The sequence below is a fragment of the Balearica regulorum genome, chromosome 32 (genome assembly GCF_011004875.1).
Source record: "Balearica regulorum gibbericeps isolate bBalReg1 chromosome 32, bBalReg1.pri, whole genome shotgun sequence".
NCBI classification, from domain to species: Eukaryota; Metazoa; Chordata; class Aves; order Gruiformes; family Gruidae; genus Balearica; species Balearica regulorum.
In genome coordinates, this window is record NC_046215.1 from 881,537 (window position 1) to 902,787 (window position 21,251).

Here is a 21,251-nt window from a genome sequence, read left to right on the forward strand (position 1 = left end):
TAAACACACGGGGGGGGGGGGTGGAAGCGGGGCCCGCCCGGACGCCTGGGTCCCCGCCCGGACGCCTGGGCCCTCTCTGACCCACGGGTCCTGAGTGGGGGGGGGGGGGGGGGGGCGTGGGGCCCGGACGCCTGGGCCCCCTGTGTGTGTGTGTGTGGGGGGGGGGGGGCCGTGGGGCAGGATTTGGGGGGGCCCGGCCACCCCACTCCCCTGACCCCCGTGGGGTGGGAGATGTGGGGCAGGTGCGTGGGATGTGGCTCCTCCCCCCCCGGCCACGCCCCCGGGGCCCCCCCTTTCCCACCGGCCCCGACCCCACCCCACCCCGCAGTGGAGCCGTGGGGCCGGACTGGGACGGGAGGTACTGGGGTTACTGGTGTTACTGGGGTTACTGGCTGTGCTGGAAGTGCTGGAGTCGCTGGGGTTACTGGACTTACTGGGGTTACTGGAGCTGCTGGAGTCGCTGGGGTTACTGGGGTTCCTGGAGGTGACCAGAATTGCTGGTGGTGTTTCTGTTACTGGAGTTACTGGAGTTACTGGGGTTGCTGCTGGTGCTGGAAGTGACTGGAATCGCTGGTGTTAATGGACTTACTGGGGTTACTGGAGGTGACTGGTATGGCCGGAGTTGCTGTTGCTGGTGTTGCTGGAGTTACTGGGGTTACTGGAGTTGCTGCATGTGAAGTCACTGCTGTTGCTGCTGTTGCTGCTGTTGCTGCTGTTGCTGCTGTTGCTGCTGTTGCTGGGGTTACTGGAGTTGCTGGAAGTGACGGGAATTGCTGGCGCTACTGGAGTTACTGGTGTTACTGGAGACAGGGTGACTGGCGTTGCTGGTGTCGCTGGCGTTGCTGGTGTTGCTGGAGTTACTGGGGTTACTGGAGTTGTTGCACGTGCTGGGGTTACTGGCGGTGACTGGTGTTGCTGGTGCTGCTGGAGTTACTGGAGTTACTGGACACGGGGTGACTGGAGGTACTGGTGTTGCTGCTGCTGCTGCTGGAGTTACTGGACATGGGGTTACTGGGGTTACTGGAGTTGCTGGAGGTGACAGGGGTTGCTGGTGCTGCCTGAGTTACTGGTGTTACTGGAGACAGGCTGACTGGAGTTATTGGTGTGGCTGGTGCTACTGGAGTTACTGGTGTATACTGGAGACTACACGTTACTGAAGTTACTGGTGCTACTGGAGTTGTTGCTGGGGTTGCTGCTGTTACTGGGGTTACTGGTGTGAGTTGCTGGAGGTGCTGGTGTTACTGATGTTACTGGAGACTGGGGGTTACTGGAGTTACTGGAATTAGTGGAGATGCTGGATAGTGGGGTTGCTGAGGGATTACTGGGAGGTTACTGGTGTTACTGGGGGCTGGAGGGAGGAAGCTACTGCAGCTAGTAAGACCTGGGGGGGTCACTGGGGAGGTTACTAGTGTTACTGGGGGCTGCTGGGCATTACTGGTGTTACTGGGTGCACTGGTGCCAGGCCACACAAGGGCCGTGGGTGGGTGCCGTGGGTCAGTATTGCTCTGGGTGCCATGGGTGGGTGCTGCTGTGGGTGCTGTGGGTGGGTGCTGTGGCTCACGGTGTCCGTGTGTCCCCTGTAGATGTCCCCATGTCTCCATGGGTGTCCCTCTGTCACCTGGGTGTCCCCCATAGCTGTCCACGTGTCCCCGGTGGGTGTCCGTGTGTCCCCTCTGATGTCCCCTGTGGGTGTCCGTGTGCCCCTTTCACAACGTCTCTGTGTCCCCTGGGTGTCCCCACGGGTGTTTTTGCCCCACCGGTGTCTGTAGTTCTTAGTCTGTCCCCTCTGGGTGTCTGCGTCCCCCCTGGGTGTCCCCTTGGGTGCCCGTGTGTCCCCGCTGATGTCCCCTGTGGGTGTCTCTGTGTCCCCTATGGGTGTCCATGTCCCCCCCATGATGTCCGTGTGTCCCCTGGCTGTGTCCGTGTGTCCACTGGGTGCCCTTTCACAACGTCCCTGTGCGTCCGTGTGTCCCCACGGGTGTCCATGTGTCCCCGTGGGTATCTGTGGTTCTTGCTCTGTCCTTTTTGGGTGTCCATGTCCCCTGGGTGTCCCCCACGGGTGTCCATGTGTCCCCCATGACGTCCGTTTGTCCCCTGGGTGGCCCCCATGAGTGTCTGTGTCCCCCGTGGGTGTCCCTGTGGCCCCATGGCTGTCCCCACGGGTGCCATCCATCCCCTCCCTGCAGGACCATGACCCCGGGGCTGCCGCTGCTGCTGCTGGCCCTGGCGCTGCGAGGGGGGACGGGGACCCCCCCTGTGTCCCCCCCGGGTCGCCCAGCTCCCCCCTGTGGGGCCGCGGCGCTGGTGGCCATCCTGGGGCGCCTGCGGGAGCTGGAGGGACAAGTGCGGGCGCTGCAGGATCAGTGCGGGGACAGCCAGGGTCCCCAGGCTGGCACCGGTACGTGGGGGGACATGGGGGGTCGGGGGGGGGGGCATGAGGGTCGTGGGGACATTGTGGGGACATGGGGGGGATATGGGGGGACATGGGGACACTGGGGCATATGGAGGGGGGAACTGGGGGGATATAGAGGGACATGGGGCATTTGGAGGGACGTGGGGGGGGACATGAGGGTCACGGGGGACGTGGGGGACCTGTGGGGGGGAGGAGGGGACATGAGGGTCATGGGGACATTGGAACATGGGGCGTTTTGGGGGTTGTGGGGGGACATAAGGGTCATGGGGACATTGGGGGGTCATGGGCGGAAATGGGGGGACATGGGGACACTGGGACATATGGAGGGACATGAGGGGGATGTGGGGACATTGGGGGGGGTGATGGGGGCCCATGGGGGTGGCAGGTAGGGGGCCGTGGGGCCTTGTCACCCCCGTGTCCCTCCCGTCCCCGCAGGACGCACGCTGGCTCGGGAGCTCTGTGCCCCCACCGCCGGGGACGGCTGCGGCTGCCCCTCCCCCCCCTCCCCTCCCCCCACCCCCCCTTCCCCCCCCCAGCCCCCCTGTCCCTTCGGCTGCAGCGACCAGGGACGATGTCGGGGAGGTCGCTGCCGCTGCTTCCCCGGCTTCACCGGCCCCCACTGCGCCACCCCCGCCTGTCCCCCCGGCCGCGGCGGGCCCCGCTGCGCCCTTGGTATGTCTCCGAGGGTCCCTGAGGGTCCCCAAGTGTCCCCTGGGTCCCCGGTGCTCCCCTCAGTAGTGCTCCCCCCCCCCCCCCCCCAGCTGTAGTGCGCTCTGACGTCACCTTGGTATGTCCCCAGGTGTCCCCAGTGCTTCCCTGGTGGTCCCCACTGCTTCCAGTGTCCCCCAGTGTCCCCATCCCAGTGCTCCCAGTGCCCCCCTGCCTGGAGCCCCACAGCCATGGTGGACCCTGATGCCACCTTGGTATTGTCTCATGTCCCCAGTGTCCCCTGGTGTCCTCCAGTGCTTTCCCAGTCCTTCCAGTGCCTCCCAGTGCCCTGGCCCTGAGTGTCCCCATGGTGTCCCCATCCTGTGGGTGCCCCATACCCTGCTGTCCCCATGGCTTGGGTGGCCTTGTTCCTTGGGTGTCCTCTCCATATCTCCCTGTGTCCCCATCCCATGGTGCCTCCATCCCCTGGATGTCCCTGTCCTCGTGATGTCCCCGTCCCATAGGCGCCCCATCCAATGGTGTCCCCATCATGTATTGGGGGTGTCCCTGTCCCATGGTGTCCCCAAAGTGTGTCTGGGTGTCCCCCCATCTCCTGGGTGCCCCATCTCATGGTGTCCCCCTGGTGTTTTCAGGGTGTCCCTGTCCTGTGGTGTCCCCATCTCATGGGTGCCCTGTCCCATCGTGTCCCCAAGGTGTCCCCATCCCATGGGCACCCTGTCCCATGGTGCCCCAAATTGTCCCCGTTGTGGCACCCACTGATGGACCGTGTCCCTGCAGAGATCCCCTCGGTGACACCACGCTTGGCCACCCGCAACCAGACGTCCTTCCGTGTGACCTGGCCCCGCCCCCCCGTGCCGGTGGATGGCTACCAGGTGGCCCTCATTCCCCTGGTGAGCTGGGGACAGGGACGGGGTGGGGACATGTCCCCAGCACTGCGGTGACCCCAGTGTGGTGGCCCCAGCATGGCCCCAATGTGGCCATCATCCCCAGGATGAGATGGCGTCCGTGGCCAGCTGCTGCTGCCCTGCTGGGGGGCACCATAGGGGTGTCCCTATTGTGTCCCCAGTCTGTCCTCTGTTGTCCCCAGAGCAAGCCAGTGGTCAGGCCACCTCCTGCTGCCTAACTCAGGGATGGGGTCATCTCCCCAGTGTATCCCTTGTCCCCAAGATGAGCCAGCAGCTGTGGCCACCTTCCTGCTGCCTGGCTTGGGGACAGGGTTGTGTCCCCAACATGTCCCCTGTCCCCAGGATGAGCCACCTGCCTGCGGCCACCTACCTGCAGTCCTGCTTAGGGACCAGGACGTGTCCCACCATGGTGTCCCCAATATGTCCCCAGTGTGTCCCCAATGTGTGCCCCAGCCCCAGGACAAGCCATTGGCTGCAGCCGCCTGCCTCTTGCCTGGCTCAGAGATGAGGAGGTGTCCTCACCACACTGTCCCCAGTGTGTCCCTCCTTAGCTGTCCCCAACACATCCCCAGTGTGTCCCCAATATGTCACCCAGACCTGGGAGAAGGTCTTGGCTGTGGCCACCTGCCTGCTGCCTCACTCAGGACTAAGTCCCACCGTGGTGTCCCCAGTGTGTCCTTGGCATGTCCTTTGTCCCTAGGACGAGCCAGCAGCGATGACCACCCATGAGCTGCCTGGCTCCGCTGTCACCTTCGAGGTGACGGGACTGGCACCCGGCCACGCCTTCGAGCTCTTCATCCAGGCCCAGCGGGAGCAGCACCTCGGGGCGCCCGGCACCCTGCGAGTCCGCACCGGTACGTGCCAGCCGCTCAGTGCGAGGACCACGAGGGGACAGGCGTGGGGATGAGGACAACAACGGGGATGGCAACGGGTGTGGGCAGGGGGACAGGGATGGGGATGGCACATGGATGGGGTAGGGGATGGTGATGGCATGGTCATGGTTGTGGGGGACAGCAATGGGGACAGCATGGGGCCAGGGATGACACAGGGATGGAGGTGGGGACAGTGATGGCATAGTGTCATGGGCAAGGGGACAGAGGTGGCATGGGGACAGGGATGGGGACAGCACAGACACGTGGTCGGGGATGGTACAGGGATGGGGTAGGGGACGGTGATGGCATGGTCATGGCTGTGGGGGACAGCAATGGGGACAGCATGGGGACAGGGATGACACAGGGATGGGAATGGCATGGACATGGGGACAGGGATGGCATGGGGATGGGAAAAGCCTGGGGACATGGATGGCATGACCACAGGGATGGGGACAGTGATGGAGACAGCCATGGAGATGGCATGGGCATGTGGATGGCATGAGGATGGGGACGGTATGGGCACAGACATAGTTACAGGGACAACATGGGGATGGTGATGGGGACAACACATGGATGAGGACAGTGTAGGGATGGCACGGGGACCCGGATGATGCAAGCATGGGGGTGAGGACAGCATGGACATGGGAACAGGGATGTTGACAAGCATGGGGGTGGCAGAGGGATGTGTACAGGGATGGGGATATCACGGCCACAGGGGTGGGGACAGGGACTGGGATGGACATGGGGACAAGGGGCAGTGCCTGCAGCCTCTGTCCGTCTCCACGTGTCCATGTGTCCTCATGGCTCTGTGGGTCCACATGCGTCTGTCCTGGTGGGTCTGTGTGTCACTGGTCTGTCCCCTGTGGGTCCGTGTGTCCCCTTGGGTCTGTCTATCTGCATCTGTCCCCACGTGTCCCCGTGGGCTCGTGTGTCCTCATGGGTCCATGTGTTGTCACGTCTCCTGGTGCTCCCCCGTGTGATCCGGATGTCTCCAGTTTGTCCCAGTCAGTCCATCTATCCCAGTCTGTTCCCATTAGTCTGGATGTCCCCAGCCTGTCCCTATGCGTCCGTCTGTCCCCATCCCTTCCCATGTCCATCTGTCCCTGTGTCCCCCCCAAGCTCTGGCAGACGGAGATTTTTGGGGACGGGTTGATGACCCTGGTCCCCTTTGCTCTCGCAGTGCTTGCCCAGACTCTGCCCACCCACGGGGGGTCCCCAGGGTCCCCTCAGGGTTCCCTGGGGTCCCCGGCATCACCAGTGGCCCCAGCGTCACCATCTACCCGAGGGTCTCCGGCATCCCCAGGGTCACCAGGGTCTCTGGGATCACCGGCATCACCAGTGTCACCGGATGCATCCTTGGGGTCACCAGGGTCTTTGGGGTCACCAGCATCTCCAAGGTTTCCATCCTCCCCAGTATCTCGAGGCTCGCCGGGGTCCCCAGCATCCCCAAGGTCTCCAGTATCACCAGAGTCCCCGGCATCACCGGTGTCCCCTGAATCCCCAGGGTCATCAGTGTCCCCAAGGTCCCCAGAGGCACCAGTATCCCCAGTGTCCCCAAGGTCACCTGTGTCTCCATGGTCCCCAGCATCACCACAATCCCCTGTGTCACCTCCATCTCCATGGTCCCCAGTGTCCCCAGCATCCCCACTGTCCCCAGTGCTCCCGGTTGGCCCATCTCTGCATGACCTGGGGGCCAAGCTCTCCTCCTACAATGGCTCCTTGCTGCAGCGCCTGGAGAGCCACCTCCGGGCTACAAACTTCCCCCTCCGGGGCAACCAAACGGTGCCGGCAGTGGCCCGCGCCATCCTCTCTTACCTTCTGCGTCGCAGCCCGGCCCCGTTGCGTCACCAGCTCCTTCGCCAGATCCCCCACCCCAAGCCCCAGCTGATGCCAGGGGCTGCTGGTGAGGCTCTGGTGGACCTGGACGGGCTACGGGGCCATGCAGAGACTGTGGTGATCCGTTACCGGCTCCTGGAAGAGCCGGAGGGGGCCGAGGGGGAGCTGCAGGTGCCAGGGGACACAGCGGTGGCCCGGGTGCCAGGGCTGGTGCCAGGGGCCATGTACCGGGTGGAGGTGCACGGCGTGGTGCGGGGGCACGTCTCCAAGTCCTACACATTCCTGGTGACGGCAGGTGGGTGATGGGTATGGACATGGAGATGGGGACAACATTGCACAGGGACATCCCATAACCGCCTACTCCTCTTTTGGGTGCAGGGGTAGGTGGCACCAATGAGCCCCCGCTGGAGTGGGAGCACAAGTATGAGATGGAGTTGACGGAGCCCAAAGGTGCTATAGCCAAAGCAGGTACCATCAGATGGTCCATGGCAGCAATGGGAGGGACCCAGATGTTCAGGCTGACCTGCTCTTGGTAGACAAGTTGGGGATGGTCAGATGGATGGTTGGATGGTTGCAAGGATGGATGAATGGTGATTGGATGGTTGGGATGGGTGAGTGGGTGGATGGATGGATGACGGATGCAATGTTGGATAGAGAGGTGGGTGGGTGGATGGATGGAAAGATGGATGGATGGAAAGATGGATGATTGAATGTGTTAATGGATGGTTGGATGGGTGGAGGGATGGATGGTTGGAAGGATGGGTGAATGGATAGAAGCTTGGATAGATAGGTGGGTGTCTGGAATGGATGGAAAGATGGATAGATGGGTGAAAGGATGGATGGTTGGATGGGTGCGTGGATGGAAGGATGGATGGATGGATGGTTGGATGGGTGTATGGATAGATGGAAGGTTGGACGGATAGGTGGGTGGGTGGATTCAAAGACTTATGTAAGGAAAAGTGAATGGAAAAGCAGGTCATTGATTGGATGGAAGCCTGGTTCCTTGAATGGACAAATGAGTGGACATACAGATAGACGGATTGATGGATGGAACAATAGAGAAATAGCAGAATGAACAGACGATTGGATGGACGGTCGGACACCCAGTTAGATCAATGGGAGGATGGTTGGGTGTTTCGATTGAAAGGTGCGTGGTTAGACAGATGGGTGGATGGACAGCTGGTTCAGCAGAAGGGTGCATGGGTGGGTGGATCTTCATGTTCTGCTTTGTGCCATCTCCATTGCAGTGCCAGCTCCGCCATCGGAGGAACCACCACTCCGGCCCCGCCTGGGCGAGCTCACTGTCTCCCATGTCACCTCTGGCTCCATCCAGCTGGAGTGGAGTGTCCTTGAGGGCACCTTTGACTCCTTCACGGTGCAGTACAGGGATGCCCAAGGCCAGCCTCAGGCACTTGCAGTTGATGGCGGGTCCCGCACAGTGACGGTGCCTGGGCTGTCACCATCCCGCCGCTACAAGTTCAACCTGTACGGGGTGTGGGGTCGGAAACGGATTGGTCTTGTCTCTACTGATGCCGTCACAGGTGAGGACATCTCTGGACCCCCTCTATGTCCTCTGTGGGCACTGGGTTTGGAGTGAATCAGGAGCCTTGGCAGGTCCTTTGACCTTGAGGGATATGGGAAGAGCATCTTGTCCTTGATTTGGTGGTGGGTGCGGGTGCATGAAGGTCAGAGGGATGGAGGGCTGTTTGTAGGAAAGGATGGATGATTGGATGAGTGTGTGGGTGGTTAGGTGGATGGTGGGAAGGTGGGTGGATGGGTGGGAACGGGTAGATGGATGATGGATGGTTGGGATTGGATGGATGGTTGGGATTGGATATATAGATTTTAGATGAGTGGCTGGAAAAATGGCTGGGTATACTGATTGATGGCTGGATAGATGAATGCACAGTAGCATGGATGGATGGAAGCAGGGGTGGTCAGACGGACAACCAGACTATTTAATAAATGAATAGATGGATGGTTGCGTGTTTGGCTAGCGGGGTTCATGGATCCATGAAAAGATGTGATGGAGAAGGGTCATGGAAAGATGATGGATGACTGGGTGGAAGTAAGCATGAGTGGGTGGGAAGACACATGGATGGATAGATTTCTGGAAGGTTTGAATTGCCTGACTAAGAGATAATTGGATGGATGAGTGGATGAGTGGACAAACAGCTGGAGGAATGGGAAATGTATGGAAGATGAGATTGTTGGGTGAGTTGAGTAATGGGTGGGTGATTGGATGAATGGAGAGGCAGCCAGAACGATGGATGGATGGATGGATCGATGGATGGATGGATGGTTGGATGGATGGATGTCTGTACGTACCCATTCTGTCCTGCATGGTACTATCCCTGTTGCAGCCCCAGCCTCACCAAAGAAGGAACCACCATCGCAGCCCATCCTGGGCGAGCTGACAGCCTCCCATGTCAGTCCCAACTCTGTCCAACTGGAGTGGAGCGTCCCCAAGGGCACCTTTGACTCCTTCACGGTGCAGTACAGGGATGCCCAAGGCCAGCCCCAGGTACTGCCCGTGGACGGTGGTTCACGTACGGTGACGGTGCCTGGGCTGTCACCATCCCGCCGCTACAAGTTCAACCTGTACGGGGTGTGGGGTCGGAAACGCCTGGGCCCCGTCTCCACCGATGCCGTGACAGGTGAGTGGTGCTGTGGGACCATGCGTGTCCTTGGTGGCCCTGGGTTTGGAGTGTGTCAGGGGCTTGGGCAGGGCGCGTTGCAGATGGTTGGGCCATGTGGGAACTGGGAAGTTCTGTTGGTGGGTGTTGATTGGGGGCTGGATGGAGGGATGGGTGCAGGCAGGCTTGAGGACAGTAAGGGAGGGGAGAGAGAGGGAAGTTCAGAGGGAGGGAGGAAGTGATGTGTGTACGGTCGGTTGGATGAGTGTGTGGCTCGTTGGGTGAGGATATTCTGAGATTCAGAGGTTCACAGATTCACCGATTGGTAGGCGTTGGAAGGGGCGTCTGGTGATCATCTACTCCAACCCCCCTGCTAGAGCAGGATCCCCTCGAGCAGGTTGCACACGATGGCATCCAGGCAGGTTTTGAATCTCTCCAGAGAAGGAGACTCCACAACCTCTCTGGGCAGGCTGTCCCAGCGCTCTGTCAACCTCAGTGTGAACTTTTTTCTCATGTTCAGATGGAACTTCCTGAGTTCCACTTTGTGCCCATTGCCCCTTCTCCTACCCCTGGGCACCACTGAGAAGAGTCTGGTCCCTTCCTCTAGACATCCACCCTTTAGATATTTATAAGTGTTGATGAGATCCCCTCTCAGTCTTCTCCAGACTAAACAGCCCCAGCTCTCTCAACCTTTCCTCATACGAGAGATGCTCCAGTCCCCTCATCATCCTCACAGCCTTCCACTGGACTCTCTCCAGTAGTTCCCTGTCTGTCTTGAACTGGGGAGCCCAGCACTGGACACAGAACTCCAGATATGGCCTCACCAGGGCAAAGTAGAGGGGAAGGAGAACCTCCCTGGATCTGCTGGCCACGTTCTTCTCAAGGCACCCCAGGGCACCATTGGCCTTCTTGGCCACGAGGGCACAGTCCTGGCTCATGGAGAGCTTCTTGTCCACCAGGACCCCCAGATCCTTCTCCGCAGAGCTGCTTCCCAGCAGGTCAACCCCTCACCTGTTCTGGTGCCTGGGGTTGTTCTTCCCTCGGAGCAGGACCCTACTCTTGTCCTATTGAATTTCATTTGGTTCCTCTCGGCCCAACTCTCCAGCCTGGCCAGAGCTCGCTGAATGGCAGCGCAGCCTTCTGCTGTGTTGGCCACTCCTCCCGGTTGTGTATCATCAGCGAACTTGCTGAGGTCCACTCTGTCCCCTCATCTAGGCCATTGATGACTATGTTGAATAAGACCAGACCAAGCACTGACCCTTGGGGCACACCACTAGCTACAGGCTTCCAACCAGATTGTGCACTGCTTATCACAACCCTCTGGGCTCTGCTTTCAGCCACTTCTCAACCCACCTCACTGTCTACTCATCCAACCAACGCTTCCTAAACTTGCTAATGAGGATGTTATGAGAGACAGTGTCAAAAGCCTTGCTGAAGTCAAGGGAGACAATATCCACTGCTCTCCCCTCATCCACCCAGCTGGTCATGCCATCATAGAAGGTTATCAGATTGGTCAGGCATGATTTGCTCTTGGTGAATCCATGTTGACCACTCCTAATAACCTCCTTCTCCTCCACATACTTATTGATAACCCCCAGAACAAGTTGTTCCACCACGTTTGCAGGGATAAAGGTGAGGCTGACTGGCCTGTAGTTTCCTGGGTCCTCCTTCTTGCCCTTTTTGAAGACCGGAGTGACATTGGCTTTCCTGCAGTCCTCAGGCACCTCTCCTGTTCTCCAGGACCTTTCAAAGATGAGGGAGAGCAGCTTAGCAAGAACATCTGCCAGCTCCCTGAGCACTCATGGGTGCATCCCATCAGGGCCCATGGATTTGTGGATGTCAGGTTTGCCTAGATGTTTTTTAAATTGATCCTCCTTGACCCAAGGGAAGGTCTTCCTTTCTGCAGACTTTCTCTCCTACTTCCAGGATCTGGCATTCCTGAGGGTCAGCCTTAGCAGTAAAGGCTGAAGCAAAGGTGGCATTCATTAACTCCGCCTTCTCTGTATCCACTGTCACCAGGGCACCCACCTCATTCAGCAGCAGGACCGCATTTTCCCTAGTCTTCCTTTTGCTGCTGATGTATTTGAAAAGGCCCTTCTTGTTGTCCTTGACATCCCTTGCCAGTTTTAATTCCAAGTGGTCCTTAGCCTTCCTCGTTGCATCCCTACATTTTCTGACTACATCCCTGTATTGCTCCCAAGTGGCCAGTCCCTTTTTGCACAGTCTGTAAACTTCCTTCTTCCCTTGGAGTTTCTCCAGGAGCTCCTTGCTTATCCGTGCAGGTCTCATGCCTCCTTTCTTGATTCCCTATTCTTCGGGATGCACCCATCTTGACCTCGGAGCAAGTGGTGCTTGAATGTTGACCAGCTCTCTTGGACCCCCTTACCTTCTAGAGCCCTAATGGATGGATGGATGGATGGATGGGTGGATGTTTGGGTGATGGTGGGTGGTGGTTGAACAGGTTGAGTGGATGGAGAGATGAATGAGGAGATGGTTCCCCAGACTGATGAGGGTTTTGCTGGAAGGTGGGTGACAGGATGGTTGGGTAGAGGAACAGATTCAAGGACTACTGGCTGACATAATGGATGGAAAAATGGTATATCAGCTGGATGGAAGCATGGTTGCTTGGAGGTAGAAATGGAGGGATAGAGGGTTGCATGGATAGAGAGACAAAGGGATTGTTGTGTAGATGAAGAAACTGGTGAAGACATGGATGAATGAATGGATGTAGGACATGGGTGACCAAAGACCTGCCTTAATGAGTAGATGGATATCTGGTAAAATGTTTGATTGCGGGATTTGGTTGATGGATGGATGATTTGGTGAATGAATGAAAGATGGTGAGTGGATGCTTGGCTGAACTGATAACTGCAGTTGAGTGGATGGATGGATGATTCTTCCTTGCATTGATCCCTGTCACAGCTGCAGCCGAGCCAGAGGAGGAAGCACCATCGCAGCCCATCCTGGGCGAGCTGACGGCCTCCCACGTCAGCCCCGACTCCGTCCAGCTGGAGTGGAGCGTCCCCGAGGGCACCTTTGACTCCTTCATGGTGCAGTACAGGGATGCCCAAGGCCAGCCCCAGGTGCTGCCCGTGGACGGCGGTTCACGTACGGTGACGGTGCCTGGGCTGTCACCATCCCGCCGCTACAAGTTCAACCTGTACGGGATGTGGGGTCGGAAACGTCTGGGCCCTGTCTCCACCGATGCCATCACAGGTGAGTGGGGCTGTGGTCTCCATCCATGTTTCCTGTAGACCCAAGTTGTGAAATGAGACATGATTTTGGTAAGGGCCCTTGGACTTTGTGTGACATGAGAATGTCTCTTTGGGGATGATACGAAGAGGAAGAAGACATGGGAGCATGTATGTTTAGGAGGCTGGCTGGATGAATGGACGGATGGCTGTGAGGATGGGTAGTTGGATGAAGGAATAGATGTTGGATGGATGTGTTGATGGAGGTGTGGGTGGAGTAACAGGCAGAGGATCAGATGGAGAATGTCTGGATGAATGGATAGAGGAGACTGAAGTAGATGATGAGAAAATATATGGTTGGGACAAGTTGCTAGTTGGGTGATGAGGTGGATGGATCGATGGAGGGATGGGTGAGACGAAGGACAGTGGTGCATGGGGAGTTGGAAGGATGATGGATTGAAGAGTGATGAGGATGGGTGGAAGAATGAGTGGGAGCATGCTTGAGTGTGGTGCCAAATGCAGTGATGATGACTTGAAGATATGGATGGGTAAGACTGTGACTGGATAGAAAAAAGGATGGACAAATGGATAGATGGATGGATAGATGGATGGATGGATGGATGGTTGATTCTTCCCTGCATTGTGCCCTCTCTGTCTGTAACAGCTGCAGCCGAGCCAGAGGAAGAAGCACCATCGCAGCCCATCCTGGGCGAGCTGATGGCCTCCCACGTCAGCCCCGACTCCGTCCAGCTGGAGTGGAGCGTCCCCGAGGGCACCTTTGACTCCTTCACGGTGCAGTACAGGGATGCCCAAGGGCAGCCCCAGGTGCTGCCCGTGGACGGTGGTTCACGTACGGTGACGGTGCCTGGGCTGTCACCATCCCGCCGCTACAAGTTCAACCTGTACGGGGTGTGGGGTCGGAAACGCCTGGGCCCCGTCTCCACCGATGCCATCACAGGTGAGTGGGGCTGTGGTCTCCATCCATGTTTCCTGTAGACTCAAGTTGTGGAATGGGACACGATTTTGGTAAGGGCCCTTGGACTTTGTTTGAAATGAGATCATCTGTTTGGGGATGGGACAAGGAGGAAGAAGAGATGGGATCATGGATGTTTACAGTACCACGGGAGAAAGCCCTGGCGGGAAGAAGGGCCCAAGAAAGGTGGTTCGTATTCAAGGATCACCTCCTCCAAGCTCAGGACTGATGCATCCCAACAAAGAGAAAGTGAGGCAAAAACTCCCAGAGGCCCACATGGATGAAAAGGCAGCCCCCAGAGAGTGGAAGGAAGGGCAGGTAGGCTGGGAGGAATAGAGAGAAACTCTCCGAGCAGCCAGGGACCAGGTTAGGAAAGCCAAAGCCCTGGTAGAATGAAATCTGGCCAGGGACATCAAGGATAAGAAGAAAACTTTCTATAGGTACGTCAGTGATAAAAGGCAGACGAGGGAAAATGTGGGCCCCCTCCAGAATGAAACAGGAGACCTGGTTCCCTGGGATAAGGAGAAGGCTGAGGTTCTCAATGACATTTTTGCCTCAGTCTTCACCAGCAAGGGCTCGAGCCACACCTGCCCAGGTCACAGAAGGCAAAGGCGGGGACTGGGAGAATGAAGAACCACCCACTGTAGGTGAAGGTCAGGTTTGAGAATATCTAAGGAACCTGAAGGTGCACAAGTCCATGGGATCTGATGAGATGCATCCGCGGGTCTTGAGGGAACTGGCGGATGAAGTGGCCAGGCCACTCGCCATCATATTTGAGAAGTCCTGGCAGTCTGGTGAAGTTCCCACCGACTGGAAGAGGGGAAACATAACCCCCTTTTTAAGAAGGGAAAAAAGGAAGACGCAGGGAACTACAGGCCGGTCAGTCTCACCTCCGTGCCTGGCAAGATCATGGAGCAGACCCTCCTGGAGACTATGCTCCAGCACATGGAAAATAAGGAGGTGATTGGTGACAGCCAACACAGCTTCACTAGGGGCAAATCGTGCCTGACAAACTTGGTGTCCTTCTATGATGGGGTGACAGCATCGGTGGATAAGGGAAGGGCACCTGACGTCATCTACCTGGACTTGTGCAAGGCATTTGACACTGTCCCACACGACAATCCTTGTCTCTAAATTGGAGAGACATGGGTTCGATGGATGGACCACTCGGTGGATAAGGAATTGGCTGGATCTTTGCATTCAAAGAGTTGTGGTCGAGGGCTCAATGTCCAAGTGCAGACCAGTGACGAGTGGCGTTCCTCAGGGGTCGGTACTGGGACTGGCGCTGTTCAACATCTTTGTCGGCGACATGGACAGTGGGATCGAGTGCACCCTCAGCAGGTTTGCCGATGACACCAAGCTGTGTGGTGCGGTCCACACGCTGGAGAGAAGGGATGCCGTCCAGAGGGACCTGGACAGGCTGGAGAGGTGGGCCCGTGCAAACCGCAGGAAGTTCAGCAAGTTCAAGTGCAAGGTCCTGCACGTGGGTCGGCGCAATCCCAAGCACGACTATAGGCTGGGCGAGGAATGGATTGAAAGCAGCCCTGAGGAGAAGGACTTGGGGGTATTGATTGATGAGAAGCTCAACATGAGCCGGCAGTGTGCGCTTGCAGCCCAGAAAGCCAACCGTGTCCTGGGCTGCATCAAAAGAGGTGTGACCAGCAGGTGGAGGGAGGTGATCCTGCCCCTCTGCTCTGCTCTGGTGAGACCCCACCTGAAGTACTGCGTCCAGCTCTGGGGGCCCCAGTACAGGAGAGACATGGAGCTGTTGGAGCGAGTCCAGAGGAGGCCACGAAGTTGATCCTAAGGCTGGAGCACCTCTGCTATGAGGACAGACTGAGAGAGCTGGGATTGTTCAGCGTGGAGAAGAGAAGGCTCCGGGGAGACCTAATTGCGGCCTTCCAGTACCTGAAGGGGCCTACAGGAAAGATGGGGAGGGACTGTTCATCAGGGAGCGTGGTGACAGGACAAGGGGGAATGGGTTCAAGCTGAAGGAGGGTCGATTTAGATGAGATGTTAGAAAGAAATTCTTTACTGTTAGAGTGGTGAGGTACAGGCACAGGTTGCCCAGAGAGGTTGCGGATGCCCCATCCCTGGAAGTGTTTAAGACCAGGTTGGATGAGGCTTTGGGCAACGTGGTCTAGTGGAGGGTGTCCCTGCCCGCAGCAGGGGGGTTGGAACTAGATGATCTTTAAGGTCTCTTCCAACCCAAACCATTCTATGCATCTATGTTAGAAGGAAATGCTTCCCTGTGGAGGTGCTGAGGCACTGGAACAGGTTGCCCAGAGAGGTCATGGAGGTCCCATCCCTGAGAGTGTTAAAGGCCAGGGTGGATGTGGCTTTCTGTTACAGCTGCGTCTGAGCCAGAGGAAGAAGCACCATCGCAGCCTATCCTGGGCGAGCTGACACCCTCCCACGTCAGCCCCGACTCCGTCCAGCTGGAGTGGAGCGTCCCCGAGGGCACCTTTGACTCCTTCACGGTGCAGTACAGGGATGCCCAAGGGCAGCCCCAGGTGCTGCCCGTGGACGGTGGTTCACGTACGGTGACGGTGCCTGGGCTGTCACCATCCCGCCGCTACAAGTTCAACCTGTATGGGGTGTGGGGTCGGAAACGCCTGGGCCCCGTCTCCACCGATGCCGTGACAGGTGAGTGGTGCTGTGGTCTCCATCCACATTCCCTGTAGACCCGTGTTGTGGACTAGGACGTGATTTTGGTAAGGGCCCTTGGACTTTGTGTGAAATGAGAACATCTGTTTGGGGATGGGAAGAGGGTGAAGAGGAGATGGGAGCCTGGATGTTTGGAAGAGTGGAGGGAGGCAGGATGGATGAATGGATGGATGGCTTGGAGGATGGGTATTTGGATGAAGGAATAGATGGTGGATGGACGCGTTGATGGAGGAGTGGGTAGAGTAACAGGCAAAGGATGAGATGGCGAATGTCTGGATGAATGGACTGAGGAGACTGAAATAGATAATGGAGAAAATATATGGATGGGGCAAATTGTTAGGTGGGTGGGTGATGAAGTGGATGGATCAATGCAGGAAGAGGTGAGAGGAAGGAGAAGGAGGGCTGGATGTTTGGCAGGATGATGGGTTTAATACTGATGAAGATGTGTAACAGGATGAGTGGGAGCATGCTTGAGTGAGGTATTAAATGCAGAGATGATGACTTGAATGGATGGATGGATGAGACTATGCTTAGATAGAAAAAAGGATGGATGGATGGTAGGATGGATGGTTGGATAGGTTGATGGATGGATGGTTGATTCTTCCCTGCATTGTGCCCTGTCTTTTACAGCTGCAGCCAAGCCAGAGGAGGAAGCACGATCGCAGCCCATCCTGGGCGAGCTGACGGCCTCCCACGTCAGCCCCGACTCCGTCCAGCTGGAGTGGAGCGTCCCTGAGGGCACCTTTGACTCCTTCATGGTGCAGTACAAGGATGCCCAAGGGCAGCCCCAGGTGCTGCCCGTGGACGGCGGTTCACGTACGGTGACAGTGCCTGGGCTGTCACCATCCCGCCGCTACAAGTTCAACCTGTACGGGGTGTGGGGTCGGAAACGCCTGGGCCCTGTCTCCACCGATGCCGTCACAGGTGAGTGGGGCTGTGGGCTCCATCCATGTTTCCTGTAGACTCAAGTTGTGGAATGGGACACGATTTTGGTAAGGGCCCTTGGACTTTGTTTGAAATGAGATCATCTGTTTGGGGATGGGACAAGGAGGAAGAAGAGATGGGATCATGGATGTTTACAGTACCACGGGAGAAAGCCCTGGCGGGAAGAAGGGCCCAAGAAAGGTGGTTCGTATTCAAGGATCACCTCCTCCAAGCTCAGGACCGATGCATCCCAACAAAGAGAAAGTGAGGCAAAAATTCCCAGAGGCCCACATGGATGAAAAGGCAGCCCCCAGAGAGTGGAAGGAAGGGCAGGTAGGCTGGGAGGAATAGAGAGAAACTCTCCGAGCAGCCAGGGACCAGGTTAGGAAAGCCAAAGCCCTGGTAGAATGAAATCTGGCCAGGGACATCAAGGATAAGAAGAAAACTTTCTATAGGTAACGTCAGTGATAAAAGGCAGACGAGGGAAAATGTGGGCCCCCTCCAGAATGAAACAGGAGACCTGGTTTCCTGGGATAAGGAGAAGGCTGAGGTTCTCAATGACATTTTTGCCTCAGTCTTCACCAGCAAGGGCTCGAGCCACACCTGCCCAGGTCACAGAAGGCAAAGGCGGGGACTGGGAGAATGAAGAACCGCCCACTGTAGGTGAAGGTCAGGTTTGAGAATATCTAAGGAACCTGAAGGTGCACGAGACCATGGGATCTGATGAGATGCATCCGCGGGTCTTGAGGGAACTGGCGGATGAAGTGGCCAGGCCACTCGCCATCATATTTGAGAAGTCCTGGCAGTCTGGTGAAGTTCCCACCGACTGGAAGAGGGGAAACATAACCCCCTTTTTAAGAAGGGAAAAAAGGAAGACGCAGGGAACTACAGGCCGGTCAGTCTCACCTCCGTGCCTGGCAAGATCATGGAGCAGACCCTCCTGGAGACTATGCTCCAGCACATGGAAAATAAGGAGGTGATTGGTGACAGCCAACACAGCTTCACTAGGGGCAAATCGTGCCTGACAAACTTGGTGTCCTTCTATGATGGGGTGACAGCATCGGTGGATAAGGGAAGGGCACCTGACGTCATCTACCTGGACTTGTGCAAGGCATTTGACACTGTCCCACACGACAATCCTTGTCTCTAAATTGGAGAGACATGGGTTCGATGGATGGACCACTCGGTGGATAAGGAATTGGCTGGATCTTTGCATTCAAAGAGTTGTGGTCGAGGGCTCAATGTCCAAGTGCAGACCAGTGACGAGTGGCGTTCCTCAGGGGTCGGTACTGGGACTGGCGCTGTTCAACATCTTTGTTGGCGACATGGACAGTGGGATCGAGTGCACCCTCAGCAGGTTTGCCAATGACACCAAGCTGTGTGGTGCGGTCCACACGCTGGAGGGAAGGGATGCCATCCAGAGGGACCTGGACAGGCTGGAGAGGTGGGCCTGTGCGAACCGCAGGAAGTTCAGCAAGTCCAAGTGCAAGGTCCTGCACGTGGGTCAGCGCAATCCCAAGCACGACTATAGGCTGGGCGAGGAATGGATTGAAAACAGCCCTGAGGAGAAGGACTTGGGGGTATTGATTGATGAGAAGCTCAACATGAGCCAGCAGTGTGCGCTTGCAGCCCAGAAAGCCAACCGTGTCCTGGGCTGCATCAAAAGAGGTGTGACCAGCAGGTTGAGGGAGGTGATTCTGCCCCTCTACTCTGCTCTGGTGAGACCCCACCTGAAGTACTGTGTCCAGCTCTGGGGGCCCCAGTACAGGAGAGACATGGAGCTGTTGGAGCGAGTCCAGAGGAGGCCACGAAGTTGATCCTAAGGCTGGAGCACCTCTGCTATGAGGACATCTGAGAGAGTTGGGATTGTTTAGCATGGAGAAGAGAAGGCTCCGGGGAGACCTAATTGCGGCCTTCTAGTACCTGAAGGGGCCTACAGGAAAGATGGTGAGGGACTGTTCATCAGGGAGCGTGGTGACAGGACAAGGGGGAATGGGTTCAAGCTGAAGGAGGGTCAATTTCGATGAGATGTTAGAAAGAAATTCTTTACTGTTAGAGTGGTGAGGTACAGGCACAGGTTGCCCAGAGAGGTTGCGGATGCCCCATCCCTGGAAGTGTTTAAGACCAGGTTGGATGAGGCTTTGGGCAACGTGGTCTAGTGGAGGTTGTCCCTGCCCGCAGCAGGGGGGTTGGAACTAGATGATCTTTAAGGTCTCTTCCAACCCAAACCATTCTATGCATCTATGTTAGAAGGAAATGCTTCCCTGTGGAGGTGCTGAGGCACTGGAACAGGTTGCCCAGAGAGGTCATGGAGGTCCAATCCCTGAGAGTGTTAAAGGCCAGGGTGGATGTGGCTTTCTGTTACAGCTGCGTCTGAGCCAGAGGAAGAACCACCATCGCAGCCCATCCTGGGCGAGCTGACGGCCTCCCACGTCAGCCCCGACTCCGTCCAGCTGGAGTGGAGTGTCCCCGAGGGCACCTTTGACTCCTTCACGGTGCAGTACAGGGATGCCCAAGGGCAGCCCCAGGTGCTGCCCGTGGACGGTGGTTCACGTACGGTGACGGTGCCTGAGCTGTCACCATCCCGCCGCTACAAGTTCAACCTGTATGGGGTGTGGGGTCGGAAACGCCTGGGCCCCGTCTCCACCGATGCCGTGACAGGTGAGTGGTGCTGTGGGACCATGCGTGTCCTTGGTGGCCCTGGGTTTGGAGTGTGTCAGGAGCTTGGGCAGGGCGCGTTGCAGATGGTTGGCCCATGTGGGAACTGGGCAGTTCTGTTGGTGGGTGTTGATTGGGGGCTGGATGGAGGGACGGGTGGAGGCAGGGTTGAAGGCAGTAAGGGAGGGGGAGAGAGAGGGAAGGTTGGAGGGAAGGAGAGAGGGAGTGATGTGTGTACAGGCAGTTGGATGAGTGTGTGGCCCATTGGGTGAGGAGATGGATGCAGGGATGGATGTTTGTATGTTTCTGTGATGGTGGATGGTTGTTGAATAGGTTGTTTGGATGGAGAGATGATTGAAGAGATGGTTGCCAGGATTGGTGGGTGTTTTGATGGAAGATGGGTGATAGGATGGTTGGGAAGAGAAATAGGTTGAAGGACGATGGATGAAATAGTTGAGGGAAAAGTCGGTGACCGAATGGGTGGAAGCATGGATGTTTGGGGGGTTGAAATGGAGGGAGAGAAGGTTGCATGGATAGGCAGACAAGCTGTTGGTGGGCAGATGAAGAGCATAATGAACACATGGATGAATGAAAGGATGATGCCATGAATGACCAAATGCCTGCCTTCATGAGTAGCTAGATGGTGGTAAAATATTTCTCTGGGTGATTTGGCAGATGGTTGGATGATTAGATTGATGAATGGAGAGGGAAATGAGTAGTAGAAGGCTGCAGGTGTGGCTGGTTGGTAGGCTGATGTGTAGGAAGTGTGTTAAGGGTGTGTGGAAGGACAGGTGGGTGGATGCTCAGTTGACTTGATCACTGTAGACATGATTAGTTGAGTGAGTGGGTGGCTGAGTGTGAGGATGGATGGATTGATGTGTTGGTGGATGTATGGTTGATTCTTCCCTGCATTGTGCCCTCTCTGTTACAGCTGCGGCCGAGCCAGAGGAAGAAGCACCATCGCAGCCCATCCTGGGCGAGCTGATGGCCTCCCACGTCAGCCCCGACTCCGTCCAGCTGGAGTGGAGTGTCCCCGAGGGCACCTTTGACTCCTTCACGGTGCAGTACAAGGATGCCCAAGGCCAGCCCCAGGTGCTGCCCGTGGACGGTGATTCACGTACGGTGACGGTGCCTGGGCTGTCACCATCCCGCCGCTACAAGTTCAACCTGTATGGGGTGTGGGGTCGGAAACGCCTGGGCCCCGTCTCCACCGATGCCGTGACAGGTGAGTGGTGCTGTGGTCTCCATCCACGTTCCCTGTAGACCCGTGTTATGGACTAGGACGTGATTTTGGTAAGGGCCCTTGGACTTTGTGTGGAATGAGAACATCTGTTTGGGGATGGGAAGAGGGTGTTTGGATAGAGTGGAGGGAGGCAGGATGGATGAATGGATGGATGGCTTGGAGGATGGGTATTTGGATGCAGGGATAGATGGTGGATGGACACGTTGATGGAGGAGTGGGTAGAGTAACAGGCAAAGGATGAGATGGCGAATGTCTGGATGAATG

General features: G+C 57.1%; 1 protein-coding gene across 1 annotated transcript in view; it reads left to right on the forward strand.

The window, feature by feature from the left end:
* The first annotated feature begins 266 nt into the window (after positions 1–266).
* Positions 267–21,251, forward strand: part of TNXB (tenascin XB) — a 52,518-nt gene continuing 31,533 nt past the window's right edge. Inside the window, exons 1-17 of the mRNA XM_075738308.1 lie at positions 267–358; positions 2,187–2,398; positions 2,849–3,085; positions 3,860–3,972; positions 4,688–4,841; positions 6,040–6,163; positions 6,257–6,990; positions 7,074–7,163; positions 7,949–8,236; positions 9,059–9,352; positions 12,254–12,547; positions 13,187–13,480; positions 14,970–14,978; positions 15,863–16,141; positions 16,793–17,086; positions 19,454–19,747; positions 20,676–20,969. Of these exons, the coding sequence (XP_075594423.1) occupies positions 2,191–2,398; positions 2,849–3,085; positions 3,860–3,972; positions 4,688–4,841; positions 6,040–6,163; positions 6,257–6,990; positions 7,074–7,163; positions 7,949–8,236; positions 9,059–9,352; positions 12,254–12,547; positions 13,187–13,480; positions 14,970–14,978; positions 15,863–16,141; positions 16,793–17,086; positions 19,454–19,747; positions 20,676–20,969 (4,000 nt within the window). The 5' untranslated portion in view covers positions 267–358; positions 2,187–2,190. The remainder of the gene's footprint in view (positions 359–2,186; positions 2,399–2,848; positions 3,086–3,859; positions 3,973–4,687; positions 4,842–6,039; positions 6,164–6,256; positions 6,991–7,073; positions 7,164–7,948; positions 8,237–9,058; positions 9,353–12,253; positions 12,548–13,186; positions 13,481–14,969; positions 14,979–15,862; positions 16,142–16,792; positions 17,087–19,453; positions 19,748–20,675; positions 20,970–21,251) is intronic.